Source organism: Urocitellus parryii, chromosome 4 (genome assembly GCF_045843805.1).
Source record: "Urocitellus parryii isolate mUroPar1 chromosome 4, mUroPar1.hap1, whole genome shotgun sequence".
Classification (NCBI taxonomy): domain Eukaryota; kingdom Metazoa; phylum Chordata; class Mammalia; order Rodentia; family Sciuridae; genus Urocitellus; species Urocitellus parryii.
This window is the reverse complement of record NC_135534.1, coordinates 69,620,011-69,644,879: the sequence shown is the minus strand read 5'-3', so window position 1 is coordinate 69,644,879 and position 24,869 is coordinate 69,620,011. Positions and strand designations below refer to the sequence as shown.

Genomic DNA, 24,869 nt, shown 5'->3' with positions numbered 1-24,869 from the left:
GGTGGTGCTTTACTTCCTGGGTAGTAGGACCTCCCCTCCAGTCGGCTAGGTGGGCTTGGCCATGGCCTGCCACAAGGGGGAGCCCAAGAGACTAAGGCTGAGGGGAGTGGAAGTCAGGTCAGGGGAGCTAGAGGACAAGGAAGACCTAAAGAGGAGGCTAGCTAGGTCCTAAAGTGCACCAGGGTTATGCTCAGAGAAGCTGCTCTGTCTGAGAGACTGAACTTGGAGCTTAACTCACACCACAGTGAGCAGATGCAGGAATGGGGCATGGTATGCAAAATGGGCTCATCCCAGCTGAGCCAGGCCTGTAGGGCTAACCCTGGCTTTCCCACCTTGTAGGCAGGGTCAGCCAGGCTAAATAGAACAGGGCCAAGTAGAATTGGGGGGGGGGGGTTCAATAAAGACCCCTCGAAACAGCAATTTATTTCTCACAAGTATGCTATAAATTCATGTACAAGCAGGAAACAAGAATTCATTCCACTCAGAGCATTAGTGGAACATAAAAATTATGATCATGATAACAACAATAATAAAAAGGGTTTAAATTTGTATAGCACTTTATACTTTACAAAATGCTTTCTCATTCATTAGCTTGTGTGAGCCTCATAATAGCCCTCCGTAGAAGGCAAGATGACTGTCATTATCCACTTTATGGGTGAGGAACAGGCTTAGAGAAGTAAAGTGACTGGCCCAAGATCATACAGCTTTTGCCACAGATATTTATCCCAAGTCCAAAGCTCTTTCAAAGCCTTCAGGGAGAGAGAACTAATGATCTTTCTTAGCTCTCTGCCTTGTTTAATGTCCCACAATTGCCGCCCCCCTCAGGACAGCATGGGAGACATCCCAGTGAACCCCAACTGATGCGCTATCAAATTCAATGTGGATCCCACCAGCCCCTCTACTGGCAAGGAAAGCTTTGGCTCATAATATTTGAAACCTATAACTGGGCACATCCTCCACCAAGACTGCTCAGAATATAAGGAAAGCCAACAACCAAAGTTCCAGAATTCCAGCCCCCTCTATAACCATCTGGGAACCACACTGATGTCCGCTTCAAAGACAGCTATGTGTCTCACCATTCAGGAACAAAGAAACTGGATATCGACAATATCACAGCTGCAGGAGCAAAGAAGAGAGAGAAGGGGGAAAAAAACAGAGAGGAAAATGGAGAGACAGAGAAGGGACAGGAGAGGGAAGAGAAGGTAGAATTTGGACCATGGGCAAGAAAGAACAGTGGTAGATAGGAGGTGGAAAGAGCAGAGAGTGAAGAGGAGGAGAGGAGAAGAAAACTGGTTTGAGAGCAAAAGGAGTAGAGGGTGAGAGACACCAGGAGGAAGAGGGGTGGAGGGAGAGGGGGAGAGAGCACACCAGGGCTTTGGCTTTCAGTAACAAGGTGGAAAGCATTCATTCTTAAGAGCTGCTTAAATATCTTATTCTCCAGTCCCAAAATGTAAATTTTCCCTTTCCTCACGAGTTAATCAGGCTTAAACCAATTCTAAGACCTGAAGGGCTTGGCTTAACTTCAACAAAGAATGTGCCCCACGAAGCTGACCTCTGTCCAGCCAGTATGTAAAAGCAGCAGAGGGCAGGAGATTAAGAAGCCGTCCTTACCCAGGCGAGGCTGCCTGGTCCTACACAAAAGCAGCTTGAGCGAGGCTCAGCAGCGCAGAATGTTGCACCCAAACAAGGAACAGGGCCCCCTGACACAGTAGAGTTTGTAACCCGGGAAGGCCAACAAAGGCCCTTCTGCCCCCTCTGCCCTCTTCTGGCCCCCGCAGCCTCCACAAGGGACCTGAGAGGAAGAATCCCTGACGCTGTTCTCATTGGCTGAGAGACAGGTGGGCGGGGCAGAGGCCTAGGGGCGGGGTCTCCCGTCTGCAGCTCAGTTTAATGTGGTCACTCCAGAGGAGATGACCCCTGGAGACAGTAATAATTGTCGTAATTTCTTTAATAGCAAAGACTGCTACTTCCTTTCGTCTGGTCTTTACTATGTATTAGTACATTAATTAGAACCCTGTTCCAATAACTATTGTCACTTAATAAATCACTGCAAATTTTGTAGCTTAAAATAAGTCACAGTTTAAGAATTTGGAAAGTGCAGAGAAAATCGCTCCTCTCTGCTTCCTGATGTCTGGGCCGCATCTTTGAAGACTCAGAAGCTGGAGGGTGGAAGCCTCCGGAAGTATCTTCATCCCTATATCCATGCTGTTGATACTGGCCATTGATGAGCCTCAGCTGGCAGGCCACCTACATGTGACCTCTTCATGTGGCCTCAATTGTCTCACCCCCTAGTGAACTTACATGGTGGCTGGGGGCTTCAAAGGCCAATGACATATTACAAATAGAAGCCACATGACACCTTAGGACCCAGCTCAGGAAGTTACCACCATCACAACTGCTGCATTCTGTTGATTACAAGGGGCCCATAAGCCCCCAGATTCAATGATAAAGACATTAGAGTCCACCTCTTCACAGAGGGGTGGCAAGTTTCCAGAAGAGCATGTTAGATGAGACATGTTTCATATGTCTTTGGTGAACAGAATCTACAGCTCTTGAAATTCCCACTCCAACATTATTATTATTATTATTATTATTATTATTATTATTATTATTATTATTTTGGTACCAGGGATTAAATCCACGGAACCACATCTATAGTCCTTTTTATTTAGAGTCGGGGTCTCACTAAATTGCTTAGGGCCTTGCTAAATTGCTGGGACTGGCCTTGAACTTGCAATCCTCCTGCCTCAGCCTCTTGATCCTCTAGCATCACAGGCAAGTGCTACTACACCAGCCACCACAACCACCACCACCCCTGCCATTTTAGGGGCAAAGAATTTGATCTGAGAAAGATTAAGTGAAATATTGAAGACACCTCAGGTAGCTATGAACAGAGCAGTGATTTGAACCCAAAACAGACTGCAAGCTCTTTATTGCTATGTCAATTGTTCTCCTGCAACAAGAGTAAAGTACAACTTACAGCCTTATAGCCCTGCCATATGCCAGAGCTGTAGTAAGCATTTTGCCACAGTTAAGAATCTACCTTGAGTTTTCTGAATCCAGAGCAGGTTGGCAGACAGTGAACAGTGCTGCTGGTTGTGCACAAAGAATCTGAGAGTGTAGAGGAGATCCGAGTTCCCTTTTCTAAGTGGCCCCAGAACTGGAGAACCCTGTGCAAAAGTGGTCATAGACACCTTGCTTCTCACTTCTCAGTAATTTCAGGGTTTAAAGGTATCAGAAGAAAACCTTCTATTCCCTTGTCTACACAATACATGGGGCAAGAAAGTAAATCAAAAGTACTCTGTGTCCTAGGGGTTCCTAGTTCGGAAAGGAATACAAGATGAACACACAAATAACTAGTTATATGGAAGAAAGTTAACAAGAAGTGTGGGGATAGAACATGAGAAAAGGTATTATTGATAAGGAGAAGGACATAGTCTCTGTAACTAGAGAAATCAAAGAGCTTTCCTAGAAGAAATGGCATTTGAGGGGGATCTTGAGATATAAAGAGGTCTGCATGGCAGAGAGGAGAGAACAGAGCGTTACTTTCCCTGCCTCCCACATCTAGTTTTCTTAAACCCTTCAGAGGGTTTAAGCTTCAGAAAACTATCTCTTTAGAGGGGATTAAATCATTCATACTTGTGTGTGAATGGCTGATTGCTTCATAAGATATATTCACCAGGGAACTCAGAGCAGATGACACCTAATTGCATAAGAGACATAAGCGCTTCTGAGAAAAAAATGTTGAAGGAGATCGTGTCACCACTAATCAAAGTCCCCAAAATGCTGTGATTGATACCCCATCCAACCCTTACCCCCCAAAGTAAGATTACATAAGACAGGATCCTTACTATACAAGGACAGACATTGCCAGAGGCTCATAACCCACTCTGAGAGAGGAGAAAGTGGTTTGAAAGGAAAGCTGTTCATCTTTATTTTGGACTCAAATCTCACCCTGCCCAATTTCCCAGTTCTTGTCAACTTATTGCAAAATAACTTGCTGTATAACCTGAGACAAGTCATTCAATTTCATAAACCTCAGTTTGCATAGTTAGAAAATAGGAATAATCTAAAATTAAATATTAAGTTTTTGTGGACCTCCAAGATCCCTGCTTCATCCAGCCAGGCATAACTTAAGAACTCCATGCAATAACTTTCACATATGTCTAAAAAGCTTATTAAAGACAAATATATGAACAACCACATACCAACATCTGACTTCATTTACTTTTCCTTAAGATAGTTCTAATGTAACATGGGTTTGTTTTTATTTTATTTGTATTTCAAGAATGTTGAAATTATCATGAAAATGCAAACACCAGAAAGATTATATACATTTTTTAGTCTGAAAAAAAATAAAACAAAATTTCTCTGTAGATACCCAAGAAAGTTGGGGCGGGAAAGAGGGCTTTTACACTGATATCTTAAAAACACATCTTGAAATCATTATGGAGAAAAATGATATAAATCATAAATGAAGAAATGGTAAAATCAGCTGATGCAACAGTTAAACTTGGCAGCCCTGAAGTGCCAACCACCCATTGTTTATGAGACCCGGGACAGAAGACTGAAAGTTGGTGTGGGGTGCTGCTGTACCCTCAGTAATATCCAGCTGATAGTAATCCCTGACTTCACTGAGCTGCCTAAGAAGCCCCACATGTGAGAGGTGAGAGGGCAGCTCCTGTTGCTGTGGGTCTGTCCCTAGTTGGTGCTGATGTTACTGCTGGTGCCGGTAGGAGTGGTAGGGCGGTGGCCACTGTATTACTCTTGTCATTTTTAAGTCTGATGTTTTGGTTGCTCCCAGGAGAGTGGAATACCAGAAGAAACAATACACTGGTTTCTACGTCGGATGGCCAGTTTAGAAAGTCTAGGTCTGGTACTTTCGAAATAAGTCAGTCTCTGTGAAAGTAAAATGTGGATGTTGTAAGGTTTCCATGATGCAGCGATGGGAAAGCTCTTTCGTATGTGGTCCTTGTCATTCAAATCTGGAGCCCTAATTCTTTCTGTGGAATAAGGGTGATTTTAGTCAATCTGTGTGTAACACATTGTAATTATTTTTGTTGGTTCAGAAGGCGCCAAGAGGTTAAACTGCTCAGCAAGCAAGATTGGGAAAGCACCTGGAGGCTGGGCCTGGGCCAAGGGCTGGTCCTCCTCCCGGAGGTTGTGAAATGTATTTGGCCTACAGAATTTGGAGCAGGGGTGAGATGGCTCTACCCGCTTGACCGGGGCAGGACTTCTTGGGGAAATGACCAGCACCCCATGGCTGCTGGGATCTTATAGACAGCCAGACATCCCACCCACTGACCTCCTCTGTGTATAGTTGGAACACTCTTTCCTTGCACCCATCCCACAGCATCCTCACCCCCAGCCCAGGGCTCTCAACCCCTCACCAGCCATGGTTAAAGTCCTAGTGGTCAAGACCTATGTCTGCACAGCAGATCCTTAGAGTGAAGGCAGAGCTTTCTGGGTAATGCGCCTCCCTGTCCTGGTTGTTGCAATATTAGAGCTGCTTGAGTGGGAAAGAAAAGAACAGGATAGCAGCCCTCAAGAAACCAGCTTCAATGTGCATTTAAAGTGTAGTCACTATACTTAAAAGTCAGGCCACAGACAATTTCAAAAATGTTGGAAAAAAACTCTTAAAATCCTATTATATCATGTTACAATATTCAAAAATCTTAGGTTTTGTTAGCAAAATGAGAAGATTTCACAACTCTGTGGTCACATCCTCTACCCAACCCCATCCCATCTGGTCAAATGCTGACAGATAGCACACACTGAATCTGGGCAGGGGTCTCCAGTAAACCACAATCATGTGTGTGCACCCAGATGTCTTCTAAATCCCCTGCCTGGCCCTGTGTGGGGTAGCTGGAAATCCCAGGGATCAGTTTACAGGACAGAAGTCTGTAGATCTGGGTTTGAATCCTGTCTCTGCCATCTGTTGACCTCGGAACAGTGAACCAATTTCTTAACCTCTCTGGTCATCACTTTCTTCATCTTGAAAACAGACATAAATGAGTTCCTACCCAGTGGGTTGTCATGAGGATTCAGTGAGTACATTTAGTATGGTGCCTACACATAGTAGTTATTCAATAAACATTAATGTCAACATTATTATAGCTAGCCCATTATTATTACTTCTACATTCACCAGGGATTTTCTGTCATTGGAAAAAACTGAGTACTGCTGAACCAGTGGTGACCCTTAGTTAACCTATACCCCAGGCATAGTGTCTCCATCAACATAAGTAATAAAATAAGACACAGGCCAAGCTAGCACTTGGCAGAAACATTGGACAGAAGCTTCTGTAATGGGTAGAGAAACAGAGGGTCACAAACTCCCTTCCAGCACAAACATGGAGATATTCAACCACATGCCTGGCATTTTTCACACTTCAGTTCTATCAATCCCTGCATCAGCCCTGTAAAATAGGCATAATTATTGACCCCATTTAACAAATGAAAAAATGGAGACTCAGAGAGGACAAGTAGCTTGCCAGCAGTCTCAGAGCTACAGAGTCAGAACTGAAGACCAGGACCTAGAAGTAGTCTCCCAAAGTGGAATTAAAGCACAGTTAGACACAGTTGAAACCAGTTGTTAAAGGAGCAAAATACATACTCCAAATGGATATAGTCCCATTCCTGTGCCTCATGCTGAATTGACCTAAACTGGACTGGATTGGTTCCTGGAAGCCAGAGCATTAGTCTTTGTATCCCAGTGGCTCTCTCTGTACTTAGCACAGCACTCTTTTCCTTCTTTCACCTACAGAAGGAAGGCAATAACTTTGCTTACCTCATACCGTTAGAAGATTGAATGAATTTCTATATGTGTATTAAATTTGCTTGGCAGCTATAGCCAGCAAGCATCCCTGAGATGGGTGGCTTAAACAATAAACATTTCTCACAGCTCTAGAGGCTACAAGTCCAAGATGGAGATGTTAATCTATTCAGTTCCTGGTGAGGGCTCTCTTCTTGGCTTGCACATGGCTGCCTTCTTACTCTGTCTTCACATGGTGGAGGGGGCAGTGCCTGCCCCCTCCCCTTTCTCATAAGGCCACTAATCCTATTATGAAGACCCCACCCTCATTACCTCATCTAACCTCATTACCTCATCTAACCCCCTCCACAAATGGGGCAAATTCCATGGCATGGAGGACTAGTGAGACCTCCAGTATGTGAGGTCTCAGAACAGTGCCTGCCCCATGGTCAATGCTATGTCTGCATTGGCTGTTGTGTGCCATGCACTCTTCTAGTGTATTGTCATTGAACTTCACATTCAATTCACATGCTTCGCTACCCTGTCCTGCCTCCAGTATTGAATTGTTGATTGCTTAATGTCAAACCTAATGCAAATGTAAATAATAGAAGGAAAAGAGAGAGGGAGAAAGGAGAGAAAAGAAAGCAGCCTGGATGCAGGATAGAGGATGAAATTGTGGCCAGGGTACCTATTCAGACATCTGTGGCCATCAGACAATCCAAACAGGTAGCTGGCCGGGGTTGCAAGAGAAGCACATAGCATTAAAATCCACCCACTTCATGGAGCAAGAGTTCTCCCACTCCTCTGAGGAGCCATGTGGTTTCATCCTGGTCCACAGCATAATGATTTGGTTTCTAGACCTGCCAGTCACTTGCTAAGCAACTTTGAGAGAAGCACTTGTCCCTGCTGACCTGTTTCCTGGCTCATTCAAAGAAAAATTGGTTTCCTTGATCTGGAAATCTCCTTCCAGCCCTGTAGCAGGAAGGAATTGGATATGAGTGAAAAGCCTGCCTTCAGAGAGAACTGGATTTAAGTACTGGTTTGCTCCTTTCTAGTTGCACATCCTTGGCCAAATCATAACCTTTCCCCGGCCTTTTTGATTCTAAAGATTTACATACCTCCTCGCATCTCTTCTTCTCTCCTCCTCATTGTGATTCCATCTTCTCCCACCAAAGGTGCATCCTCTGTGCCTCAGAGAGACTTCGTCCCTGAAGAAGGCACACTCATGTTTTCCAAGCATTTAGGCTCTTTCATCTTGGGCAGGTTTGAAACGGTGACAGGACAGCCTTCAGGCCTATTCCCAGACACTATCCTTTCAAAAGCTCATGAAGAAAAGTGCTCTTAAAGCATTCTCAATGTTCCTGCCTCCAGATCCAGCCAGAAATCTGTCATCTGCCCACATCATCAAGCTCCTCCCACTCACCATTGAGGGCCCTTTAGACAGAATAAATGCAAAGTCAAGATCAAAGACTGGAGAGAACCAGTTTCTATCCTGCAGACCCTGCAGGGAAGAGAATTAGGAAAAAACTTGTGACTTCTGGGAATCCTGCAGGAGCACCTGGGGATGTGGTATGAATGCTCTCAAGAACTCAGAGACCAGGAAAAATCCATTGTGTGGTTCTGAAAGCATAGTCATAACCATTCTGCTGTCTGAGCAGGCAATCCTGGGGACAATCCAAAACCAGCTTTGTGGTTCAATCAACCCTGTCCCCTATCTTAAAACCTAAGGCCAGTTCCATCAGGGGACAAAAAGTTCTCTGATCACTTCCATTGACCAAAGAGTTCAGCTCAGTAATTAGCCCGGGACTTAATGTAATCATTATAATGTCTCAGTTCATTTTAAGTGAAAGCTGCTTCTATGCCTTGGCTGGGGCCTGCCTCAGAGTGGCCCTTGAGTGGGAAGCTGGTGTTAGGATTGAAAGAGAGGAAGGTCAGAGAGCAAGGAGGCAGCCCAGCTCTTGCCTGAATGAGACCTTTGCTGAAGTGGCCAGCTGTCCCTCACGGCTTATTCTTGGCTGTTTCTGAGCCATCAGTGTTAGGGAGGGTTGCCTGCAATCCTCTCAACCCAGACAAAGGCTCCTGCCTGGGCTGATCACTTGAGATTTCTGCCTGTCCCCCATTCCTCCAGGTGTCCTTTGTTGGCAGCAGGGGAACTACCCTGCCCCCTTTCTCAGGTAGCCCGTCCAGTGCTAAGGAACTCTGGGAAGGCAGGCCATTCTCAGCCCAGACCTCCCTTTTCTCCCTGCCTGTGCAGTGGCCAGCATGACCTCTTGCCCTTGAGATTCCTTAGGTGTGAGTCGGACATCAGAGCAAAGTACCCTCCCCCAAATGCCACAGTGACATGTAGAATTCTGAGTGTTCTCAGAGAAGCCCTATCCCCAGGCACAAGATAGAAAGACTGTCCACTGTCCCTGCAGGTAAGGCTAGAATTCAAAGCTCACTGATGGCTCCCTCCAAATTCCTCTAGGTTACTATAATTCTTTAAAAGGCTGAGGTCTGTGAACGCCATGTCCTACCCATCTCAGCTCTATGGGTCTCAGACTTCATGTGGAGTCAGGAATGTTGGGCACCTTTTCTCAAAGATATTTTAGCAGAAACAAAGTCAGAAGGAGTCCTTTGTGAAGCTCTGTTACATGACAACCCAAAACTGAGCAGGGCAGAGTAAAATAGCTCATGGGTCAGTTGGATTTAAATAGAATCTCACAAGAAGAATTTCACTTACTAAAGAAAGAATATTTATATAAAGCATAATGTTACCATAGTCAATGTTGGGCACCGTGTCAACGGGTACTTGTTATATTAGTCTCCAAAGTTCTGAAATTTGTTGAAAAGAAAGTCCTTGTCAACCAGAAGAGAAAAGGGTGCTTATTCGTTTATGTAGCAAACATTTATTGAGCACCTAATGTAAACATCATGTTGGGTGCTGGTGATCCATTGACAAAATATTCTACCATAAGAAAGCACAGGGGTACTTAGGAGCTTTTATGTGGTACATATTCTTAGTGAGAAAAAGTAGAGAAAGTGTGTGAAAAATAAAACAAGATATAAAAATTTTAAATAGGACAGAATTCAGCCCACCTTGCTGCCAATGCCTTTAACTTGAGCAGTGTGATATGCAGAGAAGGCCCCCCAGGACATCCAGGTCCTCATACCTGAACCTGTCAGTATGTTATCCTTCATATCCTGCAAATGAGACTTTGCAGATGTGACTAAATTAAGGATCTTGAGGTGGGAAGATTTAGGCTGGATCATCAAGTTGGGCCTAGTATATCACAAAGGTTATTTTAAGTAAAAGAAGGGAGGTAGGAGGGTCAGAGTGAGAGGAGATGTGAGCAGGAAACAGGGGTGTGAGAAGTGCAGTTCACTGCCCATGAAGACAGAAGATGTCCTGGCCAAGGAGCATCAGCCACTTCTGTGAACTAGAAGACACAGGAAGTGAATGCTCTCAGAGCTTCCAGATCTAACAAGGCCCTCCTCGCTAACATCTTGATTTCCGCCCCATGACACCCATGCTGAAGTTATGATCTCCAAAACTATGTGATGATGGTGTATGTTGTTTGTTATATTTAAATGTGTAGTCATTCATTATAGCAGCAGGAAGCTAATATAAATAATTTCAACTGAAATTATTCAATTAAAAAAAGGAGAAGGAAAAAAGTAGAGAAAGTATAAGAAAAATATATAATATAAAAATTTTAAATAGGACAGCAATTCAGCCCATCTTGCTGCCAACAAGGTATGCCCCAGAGCAGGCCTGAAGTGAGGTATATTTGATACTTTTTCTATATTTGGTCTCAGTTGTACTGTGAGCATCTTGTCACACTTATAGCTGTAGGGGAGATTCAGGGACAATGACAACTCTCTGCAACTTTCCACATCCTTACTGATTTTAGAACTTAAGCCCTAGACAAGCAACTTCATTCTATTGAAACTGAGAGGCAGTTGAGTCCAGTTGGTTAAGGGTTTTAGTTATGTAGTCAGACTCATGGAAGTCAAACCCTTGCTCTGATCCTTACTAGCTATATAATTTTAGACAAGCTGCTGGAATCCCCCAGCCTCAGCTTCCTGATCTGTGGAATGGATAAATAGCGACAATTTCTTCCCACTTTGTAATGGAGGTTAAATTAGATAACGCATCCATAGCGTCTGACGCATACTAAGTTCCTAATAAATGATCATAGTAAGCACAATTGGAATTATTATCGGGATTATCTCTCCTGTTGGAATAGAATTGCCCTCCAAGGGCTAATTTGCCTCCCAGATAATGTGCCTGCCTCCACTACCCATTGCACAAGCTTATTATTAATAAGCTTTTCAATCTTGTTTATTAAGTAGGCAAAGCCTTGAAAAAAATAGGGTCCTGTGGGGAAAAAAATGAAAGGGGGGGTCCTTGGTTGAGAAAAAGATGATAGGTATCAAAGGTCTCATTGTTATACCGATATAACGCAACTGACACAGGACAAGGTGCTCACATGCACAAAGCCAGCACCACAGGAGGCAGATGAAGGACTGAAACTTGGGTCTCCCAGACCCTTCTAGTTTCCTTCCCAGTTTCCACCGACATTCAGACCATGTCCAGTTAACAAAGCTGCTTCAAAATTACAAGATCACTCATGACCCTGTCCTAAGCTGGAGCAAAGGCTAAGTATCCCCAGCTCAACCTCTAGTCATTTGCATATCTCTGCTCTCCCAAAGATGCCTCCTGAAATATGAAGTTCAAATGTCTGATGTCAAATATGCACATCACTGGGTTTTCTCCTTGTGTCCAAACTCATAACCTCTTTCACCTGCAGAAATTTCTTACAGGAACAAATACACAAAACAAAACAAAGTTTTAAAGGTTTTGCTTTTGCAAGGCAGACACAGGGTTAAATTAAAGGGCTAGCCCCTTTTCGTCAGCAATAAGAACAGCTCCCTTCTGGAAGGTACTCCTTTTCTTCACCCAGCCCCAAGTTGTCAATAGACAACATGGGTTCTAGGTTTCTCAATGGGGACATGTCTATGTCTTTTCCAATTGAAATACAGACAAAACCCTGAGTCATTTGAGGCCAACCTGGTAAACATACTAAATGACCAAGTGGAGACTATGTCTTCTTGAGACAGAGAAAGAGGAAAAGGAACTGATCTAAAGATTCCTGAGAGAGGCTTAAAAGTGAGCCCCTAAAAGCTACTCCCAAAGAGGAGCCCCACAAAGCTCTGAACATCAGTAAATGACTGGAAATTTGTTTTAGAATTAAAGGAGCATTACAAAAATAATATCCACATCTGCTGAACTTTTAATACACAAAGGGGAGGGGTTGTTGGTCATTTTTTATAAACGCATAATTCTCGTCATTATCCTCTCCAGCAGACGCCGTTATTATTATTACTATTATTACTATTATTATTATCATCCTCATTTTGTAGGTAAGAAATAGAAATTGTAGAAGTTAGATAATTTGTTTAAGGTCATACAGTTAGGAAACTAAGACGTCAGGACTTGAAACCAGGTCATGTATCCAAAGACTTGGCTCATAACCCCCCACTGTTCTTAGATGTGAAATTCTCACAACACACTGAGGGAGAAGGAGGAAAGCTTCCTGAAACTTCACACTCATGTTGTGATATCTCCAAAACATTCATTTGTCCAACAAATAAATACGAGTGCCTACTTGGCTTGGACCTGGGCCTTTAACGTGAAGTACTAAGAGGTGAGCAGAGTGAGCCAGGCTCTGCCCTGTGACAACTGAGTGCCTAGCAGGGAGATGGTCATTTAATGTGTTTAAGGAGAAGAGCAACAGGGTCCCCAGTTGTCACTTTGGAAAGATCCCTGACCACAATGGGAGTCAGATGTAGCTTCCATCAATACCAGGTTAGGTGAGTTGTTTTTTAAGAACTTGCATCTCAGAAACTTAACTCCTCCTCCCTCCTTCTGGGCTTCCTCACAATTTGTTTTGTTCTTCCTTTTTTACATCAAACCAGATTGTTTGCCTTTGATTTCCAGGTGTGTTCTCTCTATTAGATTGTGCACACCTTGAGTTCAGCATTTGCCCACATGCTTCCAGGATCAAGCACATTGCCTGGTAATTCTCAGCTCCTTTAACCTTTTGTTAAATGAGTGACTTAATGCTGTCTATAGAGTTGAATTAGATGGGCTGCCATCTAATAGACAAAAAGCATCTATACTTCATAAAATACTTTATATATGAAAACTATGTGTATGTGTGTGTCTGTATGTTTCTATTTATATCCTCTACCAACAATTCAGAGCCTAATCACATTTAGTTTCCACACCTGTGGAATATATTATTGTTGTTTTCTGTATGGTTGCTAATATCAACCAGTAGAAAGGGTGTTAGTTACCTTTGTAGAAGGTGAATCTGTTGTTGTTCCTGCTATTGGCTATATGTTCCACATTTAAAAATGTAATTAATGATGGCTGGTTTCTCTATTTGGCTGTGGAAGAAGGATATCACTTAAGTTTAGTAAAGTAAAAAACTGTATTTAACTTGCAAGGGTAATTCTCAGGATTTCTTTCCTGTTTTTTAAAAAAAAGCAAAAGACAAAACAAACAAGCAAACAAAAAGAGTCATAATAAGGAAACATGTTAATCAAATTTTGTGGTTAGAACTGAAAAAAATGCTTTATTTGCTCATAAATAAATACATATTCATATTTTCAAATTACATATGCATTTTAATCTATTCTTTTCCCAGTTTAAAAATTCTAATCTTTTATGCTGGGGACTTCTCAGTTTGTATTTATCACATTTTGAGCATACTGGTCCCAAATCTTGGTGATCTCATTTTCCTATGTACCAGGCCAATCTCCTGAATCTTTCCTGTATTTATCTACTCCATCATTCTGTCAGTCATTGGGTCAACTAGTCAGTCGGTCAGTCGCTGGACCCTTCGGGAGCCCCCTCCTCTTTTCCAGGTACTGCATTAGTCTCTGAGGACACTGACCTAAGGAAGGCACAGCCCTTGTTAGGGAGCTCATGATCCACTGAAGAGAACAGACGAACCCTACTCCCCTACTCCTCTTTTTAGTGTCCAGATATAGAACTTTTCAAGGAGAAAATCCATGTGTATTCATTGACACATTTGAACATACTGGTCCAAGATCTCAGTGATTTCAGTTTCCTACCTACCAGGAAAATTGACACATTCCTCGTAGATTCAAAATGCCAAACACCTTCAGTTGACATCATACTTTCCTTTTGCCAATGGCACTGCTAAAAAATGCCAGAAGAGTTTTAATTCCTGACTACCTCCTGAAATGCTGGCAGGATAAAATTTTATAATGTATTTGAAATTCTTTAAAACCTAGAAAGTGCCGTTCCAAGAAGAATAATTTCAGCAGCAATAGTTATAAGAAACTAGAATTCATTCAGGGTTGACTATGAATTCCTTTACCTTTGATGATTTGGCTGGGTTGAAAAATGTTGCCCCTACTTCAGAGGTGCAAAACAGGAGGGGTGACTGAGAGACATATGGTACACAGTTTACCAGTGGCTATAATTCATAATAATAATTTCAGTTTTTCTCACCTTCATAATTTAATCAGACAAGGCATTTAAAATCCTATAACTCAGCATCTGGTACATATCAGGTATACTATGAATTTCCTTGAAACTGGTATCCACTAGTAGTTTTGGATTTTACTCTATCACCTAACCCTCTCTTCAATCAATAGGCATCTTTCTGGGAACATCATGGAATAGAACAGAAAGGGTGTTTGGTCTCCCAATAAATCATATTGAAACTGATATGTCATGGTTGGCAGTGAAGTATGTATAAGTAATTTGTACCACTCATAGCTCATAACACTATCTAATTAGTGTTTGCTAATAATTTTCTTTTTAAAATTAGGGTAGATTCAAGATGACTGCCATGATAAATGTCCCTCTCACTCTTCAATGTTCAAATGTGATCTCCGGGTAAACGGCAAAGGGTGAGGACTTGGCCAGGCAAATATAGGCTGAGTGGGTCTTCATTTCCCCACGTAGCCTCATTTTCAGGTTTGGGTTTCTATTTTAGGATCTGAAAGCAAGAGGGTATTGGTACAAAAAGGCAGTGGTGTTCTATGCCAAGGTGTTCTGGCACGATATGACCTGGGCTGTGCCCCCCACCCCTGTCAGGGGAATGAAGGAAGAGACCTGGAGTAGGGACTGGAGGAAGATTCTGGTGCTGAAGATAATCCTGAGGCGTGGAGAGCCCAGCCCAGAGTGCATTGATCAAAGAGGAGCCACCTCAGGACATCAGATAGATGGTCCCTGCAAGTGGGTGTATAGGCCTGTGGAAACCTCTACAGCAACATCACAGAGTGAGCTACTCATGCATGGCTGGAGCCCAGCCAGCAGTCTCCAGCCCAACCCGGGGAAAAGATGGGCACAGGTGGCCGTGGTCAGGGAGGCAGTGCCCCAGGCCATGGGTGGGATGTGGGTCATTAGGGACCTAGAAAACCAGAGGGGAAACTGAGGCAGATCTGTAAAAAGGGAACCAAATCATAGAGAAAGGCTGAGAGAATGAGTCCATCTACGTAGGAGCTGGCTCACCGTACAAAACTTTTCTCTTGGACCTTTGGCAACAAAGGCAACTTCAGGCTTATCAAGAGATGACAAGATGTCTCCTTCTAACTACTGGCTGGGAGGGGCTGGGACTAGGATGCAGTCATTCTCCTGAGACCTCTGGCCTTCTCTTCCCGGACTGATGTCCTCTAGTTAGGGGTACCGCTATCTTCGTCTGTACCTCTCTTCTCCTGGCTTCTTATTGCATCCCCCCGCACACACACACACAAACACAGAATTGAGTTGGAAGTGATTCCTTTGGGATCTTGAAGGTATCTCATTTGCCTTCCAGTTTCCAACAGTGCTACTGAACTGACCAAAGATAGTCAGATTCCTCCTCTCAGGGCAGAGTGGTGTTCTGCCTCAGCTGTACCGGGTGCCCTTTCTTCTCTGGAAGCTTTTGAGAACTCTTCTTGTCCCCAAAGTTGTGGAATCTTACAATGATGTACCTTGAGTAGGTTTATCTAGGCAATCAATGAACCCTTAGATCTCACAGCACATGCCCTTAGATTCTGGAAAACATCCTTGAATAATTTTACTGATGATTTCCCCCCATTTTCTATGCTTTCCTTTCTGGAACTCCTATCATTTAGATGTGGAATCTCTAAAGTCAGTAGGCCGACATACTTTTCTCCCATATTTTTCACTTCCTTGGTTTTGTATTTAGTTATTGTGTTATTTCCTAAAAGATCTCAGCTTTCTCTTCCAACCCTTCTAATGTGTACCATTTTCTTTACACACTGTCAATTCCCTACATGGACTTCATCTCCCTGGGTCTCCTTTCTCCATTTTGGTCTCCATCTTCCATGCTAATGGTTTTCCTAGATGTCTGACAGTGTTTAAGGCTGGAGATGAAGAGTTACTTGAGCACACAGGTGGGGTTTGTCTATGTAAGTGTTGCCATAGGAGAGCTGGCATAGTCAAGTGCTGGGAAACCCTATCATCAGTCCCTTTAGTCCCTTCTTCTTGGATCAGATTAACTAGACTCCAAGAGTAGATCTTTTGATGCCCTATGTGGTCAACAAAATAAAAAGGTCCATGCACTGATCCTTAAAACCTATGAATATGTTACTTAAATGTCAAAGGGCACTTTGAAGATGTCTTCAAATTGAGGTTCTTGAGAGTTCTTGAGAGTATCTTGGATCCTCCAATGGGTCCACTGTAATTAGAAATTGTGATAAGAAAGAGGCAAGAGGCTCAGACTCCAAGAAGGAGATGCAATCACAAAGCAGAGGTTGGAGTGAGGAGGGCTTGAGCCAAGGAATGTGGGCAGCTTGACAAGTTGCAAGGCACAAGATTCGCCTTAGGCCTCCAGAAGGGACACAGCCCAGCCAACACCTTGATTTTAGTCCTTGAAACTGATATCGGACTTCTCACTTCTGGAACCATAAGATGATAAAGTTGTGTTGTTTTAATTCACTAATTGGTGGCAATTATGGCAGCAGTAGTTACCTGGTCTGGCCTGTGGCCGGGCACTGGCAGTGGGGCAGGTCTTGCTTTCCGTGAGCAGATATGCATGTCGCCTCCTGCTGTTCACTGTGGTGTTCTGCCTCAGCTCTACCTGGCTCCCTGCAGGGCTGTTGCATGCTCCCCCTTGGGTGGGCAATGAAATCTCCCAGAAAGGTAAAGTGAGGCAGAGGTTCCAGGGATCAAACTTCTTCCCACTCTGCAGTTCCAAAAGTACCTGGAGCTGCCAATTCCTGAGCTATTTGCAGGTTTGACAGTGGAAATTGGGACAACTGTCAGCTTCCCCCTCCACTGACTCAGAATGGGCTTTCTAGTCCCTTGTCACCTGCTGTTAGCTACTGTGGCTCTCTTCACTCCCAGTCTCCCTGCCTTCATCAGATTATGCCTTAGAAACAATCAAAACTCCTGTAGCGTTAGTGGAGGGTTCGGGAAATAAAACCAGCCAGTGTGCTCAGCCTGCCTGAGGTCTTCATGCTTTCCCCACCTGAGATCTCCCTGGGTGGGGTAGGGTGTTGGTGTTTACCCCTCCTGCCCCTGTGCCATACTCGCTCTCTGGTTACTTAAGAAAGTCTCTCTGGGCAGGTTCTCCCCTTTCCTTCCCCTTTGTTTATGTCACAGGTGCTCAGGGCTGATTCAGCAGTGTGCCCCAGGTGGGTTTTGGTAGTTGTTAAGATGCTGAAGTTCCTCCCTACTGATTGTGCATGGCCACTGTTCCCCATGACCCCAAGTCACCCTCCCTGTCCTGGACCCCCACAGATTCTTCCCTGACTGAACCAGGGGAGAATCTGCTGGCCAGGGTTGCCAAAACAAACTCCACAGGCTGGGTGGCACCAACAGCAGACATTTCCTTCTCTGTTCTCGAGGCTGGAGTCCAAGGTCAAGGTGCCAGCAGGGAGGTTTCCTCTGAGATCTCTCTCTGGTTGGCTTGCAGATGGCTGCCCTGTTGTTGCCTCTTCACAGGTCACCCACTGCAAAGGAGCCCCGGGTGTCACTTTTATGTCCTGGTCTTCTGTTCTTAGAAGGGCCCAAGTCAGATTAGACCAGGGCTCATCTGAAGGCCTTCATTTTTATTTTATTTTATTTTATTTTTTGGTCCCAGGGATTGAACACAGGGGCACTTAACCACTGAGCCACATCCCTAGCCCTTTTTTTGTGTTTTATTAGAGACAGGGTCTCACTGAGTTGCTTAAGGCCTCACTAAGTTGCTGAGGCAAGCTTTGAACTTGAGATCCTCCTGCCTCAGCCTCCCACCCCTGAGGAGGCATGCACCACCATGCCCAGCTTCGAAGGCCCACATTTTTATATAACTTTTTTTTTGTACTGGGGGTATTGAATTCAGGGGTGCTTAGCTACTGAGCCACATCCCCAGCCCTTTTTTTAAAATTTTGAGACAGGGTCTCTGTTTCTACCTACTTAAAGGCCCTGTCTCTAAATACAGTCACATCCTAAGGTATAGGAGCTGCTAGGCACAATTTATTCATAACACAGACCCTCCTGCCAAGCAATAGCCCTCTGATTACTCCTGTTCTTGCCATGTCTGTGGCTGCATATCTGGAACACCAGCACCAAACCTGGTACATTCTTAATTTTTTACTGAAAGCCTAGGCTACAAAACCCGTCCTTCCAAGAGAGCCACAGCCCCAGAACCCTAGCCTTGGAGCAAGATGGTAAACCATGGAGCCATTTGTGTTTGATATCATGTTCATGTTTCCCACTACTCAGAGTATTTCACAATAAAAATGAAAATGATATATACCATACACATGTATTGTACATGACTCTGATATTAAAATTCCTCTGTATTCCCTTGCAGACTTTGGCCTACTGCCATTCACACTTCAAGTTTCACTTATAAAAAATAGTAAGAAATCTTTAGACAATGACCCTTCATAGTCTAAGTAAATGAACCTTTAAAAAATTACCCACAGAGGGTAGAAACCCTTCATGAGAACATGTGACAGTGGATGAAAGCAGAGACTTTGGAGTCCATCAGACCTGCATTTCTATTCTGCTTCTACCACTTATTAGTTGTGTGACCTTGAACAAATTGCTGAGTCTCTTAGTTTCCTCATTTGTAATAATCTCTGGCTCATGAGGCTGCTGGGAGAAACAAGTGAGAGGATGTATCCGTAGTGTCTACACATGGTGTGGACAGAGGGCAAATTTCTCTGCCTCCCTTCCCCTTCAGATCTGCAGAAGAAGAACCCCCACCCCCACCCCCTGAGCCAGCCAGACCCCTCCCCTCCCTTTCCCCATCATCCCCTCTAAAGTGGCTCCCAAACTCTGATCTCACTCAGTGCTTAGTAAAATCCTTCATCCCCTTTCACCCGGTGAAGAGGGTTTGTACAAATCCTGTGCTAATAGATTCCTTTGGCCAATTCACTTGGCAGGTTTTACATCTGAAAGACTGTTTGACAGTTTCCCTCAGCCCTTCTCCAGGGTCCTCTAAGGTCTAAAACCCTCTGGGAGATTAACTTCTGGCTCTCCCAGCCTGACCAGCAGCCTGGGTGCAGGGCTGCTCTCCAGCACTTTCCCCAGAGAAGGTAAAGGTGAACTTGCTGATAGAGATTTGGAAAGGGAAGTTAGAGGGGAAGCAGAAAGAAAATAAACATTTACAGAGAACCTTTTTAATCTGTGAGGCTCTCAACATACGTCACCTCCAGCTATTCCTCCCAACCACCCAAAGCCAATCCACAGTATTCCTCACCATTTTACAGATGAGGAGACTGAGCTTCAGAGAGAATAATTAAGCAACTGCAAAGCTATCATGAATGGAGAGTGAAGTTCAAGGCCTCTGGTCTGGTTCACTAACCTAATTAATTAATTAATTAATTAATTTGAATCTAAGTCAGATGCTCCCACCCCCCACTGGGTCCCTCAGCCCTCCTTACAACCAACCTCTTCTGGCCACCCTCTGCCCTCTTCCATGTTATGCACCTATTGCCTTCCTCTTCATGTTAGTCTGGCCAAGTCTTTTGTCCTCAATTCCATCAGGAAGAGTGCCTCATTCTTCTTTTCACCAAACACACAGTAGAACCTAGAATGTGTTTTAAACAGATGAGAGGTTAAGTGAATGAGTGCATACAGAAGTACACATAAAGGTGATTGAAAAAATTTAACTGTTAGTAAATGAATGATTGAATGAATGAATGGAACAGATATAGGAACTAGCACTTGCGAGCAAAGCAAATGTTGCACATACGCAAAAATGAGTGCATACAGGCTAGGGCATGGATTGCATGAATGGATTAATAAGAGAATGCATGAACATGTGGATGAGTGATAATGTAAATTAATATTTGTTAATGAGTATATATACAAATGAGTGAATATTGAATAGGCAAATGAGTATGAGAATGGATGAAAGAATTAATGCATGAACAAATGAACACAAGGACAAATGAATGAGTACCGGAATGGACTGCAAGTGCATGCATGCAGGAGCAAATGCATAAGTGAGTGAATGATCCAAAAGTGGGTGAGTGCCTTTCCTCTTTCTGCTGGATTGTGCTACCTTCTGAGTGTGCTGTGACGGGGAAACCTAAGATATAGAGGGCCAGCTGAGATGCCAGGAGTCATCATTGATGTTGGAGGCAAAGTTCTGGGGGTAGGATTAAGGGATAGGGATATTAGAGCCCAACTATACATAGAGAATGCCTTGGCTTGTCCTCCCCTCTGACATGTGCCAGACCCCAAGTGGTCCTCAGGCCCACGCTTCCCAGCATATGGGAACTCTGGGGAGCATCTAGTCACTGTCAGACCCTTTCTGCCCAGTGTCCCCTTTTTCCTACAGTCAGTACTCTCACCCAGCACCCCACCCCACCCCCATCCCAGAGCACAAGCAGGCAGCTACAGACAAGGAAATTAATTCTGAGCATCCAAGAACAGCCTCCTGTAATGAAGAGGCTGCTGCAATATCTTTGCAACAAGCAGCAACCCACATGTTTGATTACAACAGGTTGAGCCATTTCACACTCCCCAGTGCCAGGGCTCAGGGAAAAGGGGAGAAAAAAAAAACACAACACCTAAACACCAAGCAAGAATGCACACTTCCTGACATGACCCACACGCAGGGTCCTGGCTCAGTCTGGACTGATGGGGCTGTAGCGTTTCTTGCCTGGGAGCGCATGGCCATAACTTCTGTGCTTCTCTGCTTACCTGTTCCTGAGGAATGCTTTTTTTTTTTTTTTTTGGCTTCTTCTTTTTCCACTTCAGGCTGAGCCACATCAGGTTTTGAATGACTGACATCTTCCGTCTCTGCATTGGGAGCCAATTCCTTCAGGATTGTGACAAACCGGTATTTCGGGTCCCCCTGGCAACCGCAGTATCCTATCTCCTGAAGATTGTGCGTCTCCAGGACGGAGGAGAACTGGCTTCTGAGTGAGAATCTACACCTTTCTCTTTCTTTCTGTGCTGCCACCTGGGTCATGTTTCAGACAGTTTGGTTGGGAGGAAAGGCTGTCCTGGATGTGAGGAGGAGATTCAAGAAATGTCCCTAGTGCTGGGAGGAGAGGGCACAGCAGAAAGAGTCTTAGGACCTCCCACTTTCAGTTTCCACTCTTGCCTTTGCTTGTCTTATGATGCAACTGTCCGTAACACCTGCCACGGAGGACCCGGTGCCCATTTGGATTCAGACACTTGTCAGTCATTGAATTAATCATCTTAGCTTTGCTCGAAAGCATGGGGCGGAGTTGTGGTTGCTTAGGGCTGGGCTGAGCGTGAGGGGAGGCAGAGGGGTGGCAGCGGGTGCAGGCTGTGCATCTCAGAGTTGGAGGCAGTGCCGAGGCTGGTGTAGCAGTTTTCTTCTTTGCCCCTAGCTTCCTTTTTCCATGCTTGAGAAATTATGTATTGCTTGAAAATTATCTTTTTCCAAAAAGGACATTGACCACAGTGTCAGGAAGGCCTATGTAGCCACCACCCCAACAACTTCCCATTCCACTTTCTGGTTTGTTTGGGGATAGGGAAAGAGGGGTAGAGGCAGCAGGAGAAAGACCTTGGCCTTTGTGACTAACCGCACACAATAGCCACTGGAGAAGACAGCGATGTGCAAATTACTGATTTTTATTGGAAACTTTGGGGAATATAGTTGTTTGTCAGGAAATGAAAGAGAATGTTTGTGCTTATAAAATTATATGGAAGGAGCCAGCGCCCGGGCCTGGGAACGGGCCGCAGCCGCCTCCGCCTGCCTCTTCTCGACCATGGATCCCCGCAAAGTGAGCGAGCTTCGGGCCTTCGTGAAAATGTGTAAGCAGGATCCGAGCGTCCTGCACACCGAGGAGATGCGCTTCCTGAGAGAGTGGGTGGAGAGCATGGGGGGTAAAGTACCACCTGCTACTCATAAACCTAAATCAGAAGAAAATACCAAGGAAGAAAAAACAGATAGCAAGAAGTCGGAAGAAAACATTAAGAGAGATGAGCCATCAAGTGAGGAAAGTGATCTAGAAATTGATAATGAAGGTGTGATTGAACCAGACACTGATGCTCCTCAAGAAATGGGAGATGAAAATGCGGAGATAACAGAGGAGATGATGGATCAAGCAAATGAAAAGAAAGGGGCTGCCATTGAAGCCCTGAATGATGGTGAACTACAGAAAGCCATTGACTTGTTCACAGATGCTATCAAGCTAAATCCTCGCTTGGCCATTCTGTATGCCAAGAGAGCCAGTGTCTTCGTCAAATTACAGAAGCCAAATGCTGCCATTCGAGACTGTGACAGAGCCATTGAAATAAATCCTGATTCAGCTCAGCCTTACAAGTGGCGAGGGAAAGCCCACAGACTTTTGGGCCACTGGGAAGAAGCAGCCCATGATCTTGCTCTTGCCTGTAAACTGGATTATGATGATGATGCTAGTGCAATGCTGAAAGAAGTTCAACCACGGGCCCAGAAAATTGCTGAACATCGGAGAAAATATGAGCGAAAACGTGAAGAGCGAGAGATCAAAGAAAGAATAGAAAGAGTTAAGAAGGCTCGAGAAGAACATGAGAGAGCCCAGAGGGAGGAAGAAGCCAGACGACAAGCAGGAGCTCAGTTTGGCTCTTTTCCAGGTGGCTTTCCTGGAGGAATGCCTGGTAATTTTCCTGGAGGAATGCCTGGAATGGGAGGGGGCATGCCTGGAATGGCAGGAATGCCTGGGCTCAATGAAATTCTTAGTGATCCGGAGGTTCTTGCAGCCATGCAGGATCCAGAAGTTATGGTGGCCTTCCAGGATGTGGCCCAGAACCCAGCAAATATGTCAAAATATCAAAGCAACCCAAAGGTTATGAATCTCATCAGTAAATTGTCAGCCAAATTTGGAGGTCAAGCGTAATGCCCACCTGACAAAACCCTTACTGAAGGAAAAGCAACCTAGATCACTTAATGGCTGTCGCAATAATACAAACCAGTGTACCTCTGACCTCATCAGGAGAGCTGGGGTGCTTTGAAGATAATCCCTACCCCTCTGCAGCAAATCCAGTTGAAGCATTTTACAATGATTTGCCATTAGGGTGTTCATTCAGATAATGTTTTCCTACTAGGAATTACAAACTTAAAACACTTTTTAAACCTTAAAAATATTTAAAACTCAAGGGGGTGTTATTTCCTCCATTTTTATTTACTAATCATTTTGGATTTTTTCTTTGATATTGGGCAAAGCAGATACTAAGTATGGAAAATACATAGCTGTAATGTGAGTGAAATAAAGACTTACTAGTGGGAAGTAAATAAATCTCATTTACATAGATAAAAGTTTCAGTTGAATATATGGTTACTGAGACTGAGGCATTTTGATTCGTCATTTAAAAATATTTTTTAAATGATTAATTTCAATAAAACTATTGGGACCACCAGTATTTCACTCTAACCTGGGTAGGGACTGGAAGTACTTGGTAAGGCAGCAGCAGTCTTACTATTTTATATGACATGTGCCCTTATGCAGGTTGCATTTAAATCCTTACACTGTGTTGAAGAGGTGATTTTTTTTTTTTTTTTTTTTTTTTGTTATGCTGCAATGGAGTTGGATTACTTAGCTCTGTTTTTGTTCAATATATCAAATAAATGTTTCGTATTATTTCCACCGTGGGGAAATAAGGGAGTAGTTTTCTTTTTATATTCTATGTTTAAAATTTACCTTTTCTCATCAGAAAATGACCAACTATGTCTGCTTTCTGCTTCTTGTATTTCCCCCCTTCTTGAACTAAAGATAATCTTTTCTCACTAGCATCATCACTGCTATCATACCATAATTGTGCAAAGCATATTTAATGCTGGGATTAATTTAATATGTAATACATACCCTAGCTGTGGAATAATACCCATAAGAGCTGTAGTTCTTTCTTAGCCATGAGATTGCTTATTTAAATGTTATTAGACTTCCACTCTGGCAAAATCTTGTGATGTCAAAAACATTGGAAGGAAGGATTCCTTTTAGTGTTTGGTGTTCTATTTTGGAAGTACCTATTGATCTTTGTATTTTGAAGAGTATATGGTTTGAGTTATTGGTAACCATACATGGAATTAACTGCTTGATCTAACATGAATTATAAAATAGATGAGAGCCTGGTTATTCATTATGGAGTTCTTGGCACCATGAAGATTCATTATTGTATTCAGCTCTTCCTTAAATACTGCGACCATACCCCCACCTCTTTTTCCCTTTTGTCCCTGCAAAGATAAAGGAAATGATAAATTCCTTGGAGTACATTTATAAAGTAGTACATTTCTAATATTTATACAGGTTCTAACCCTTTACTGTACATGAGTAAACAGAACTGCATCTGTTACAAAAATGAGAAAAAGTCGTATGCTAATGGAGCATGCTTTTAAAACCCTTGGAAAAAAACACCATTTATACTTGGATTTGGACTTGCTGGTGTTTTTTTTTTGTTGTTGTTGTTGTTCATGTATGTTCTAAAAATCTCATGTGTGCTATGCTTATCTCAAGAAGAACAGTTTCTTCTTGGATTCCTGATTTGATTGACTTAATTGTACATGACCTAACTATACTCGAATATTACGAATATAAATGGGTAAAAGTAAATTACTCTTCTGAAAATGTGTCCTGTGCTTTTAGACTTTAAGTTCCATAAATACAACAGATAGTCTTCATTTTCTTAGAGACCC

General features: G+C 43.6%; 1 protein-coding gene across 1 annotated transcript; it reads left to right on the top strand.

The window, feature by feature from the left end:
* Positions 1–21,913: 21,913 nt before the first annotated feature.
* Positions 21,914–24,192, top strand: LOC144254466 (hsc70-interacting protein). The gene has a single exon (XM_077797642.1). The coding sequence runs from the start codon at positions 21,967–21,969 to the stop codon at positions 23,074–23,076; it is 1,110 nt and encodes a 369-aa protein (XP_077653768.1). The 5' UTR covers positions 21,914–21,966; the 3' UTR covers positions 23,077–24,192.
* Positions 24,193–24,869: the final 677 nt, after the last annotated feature.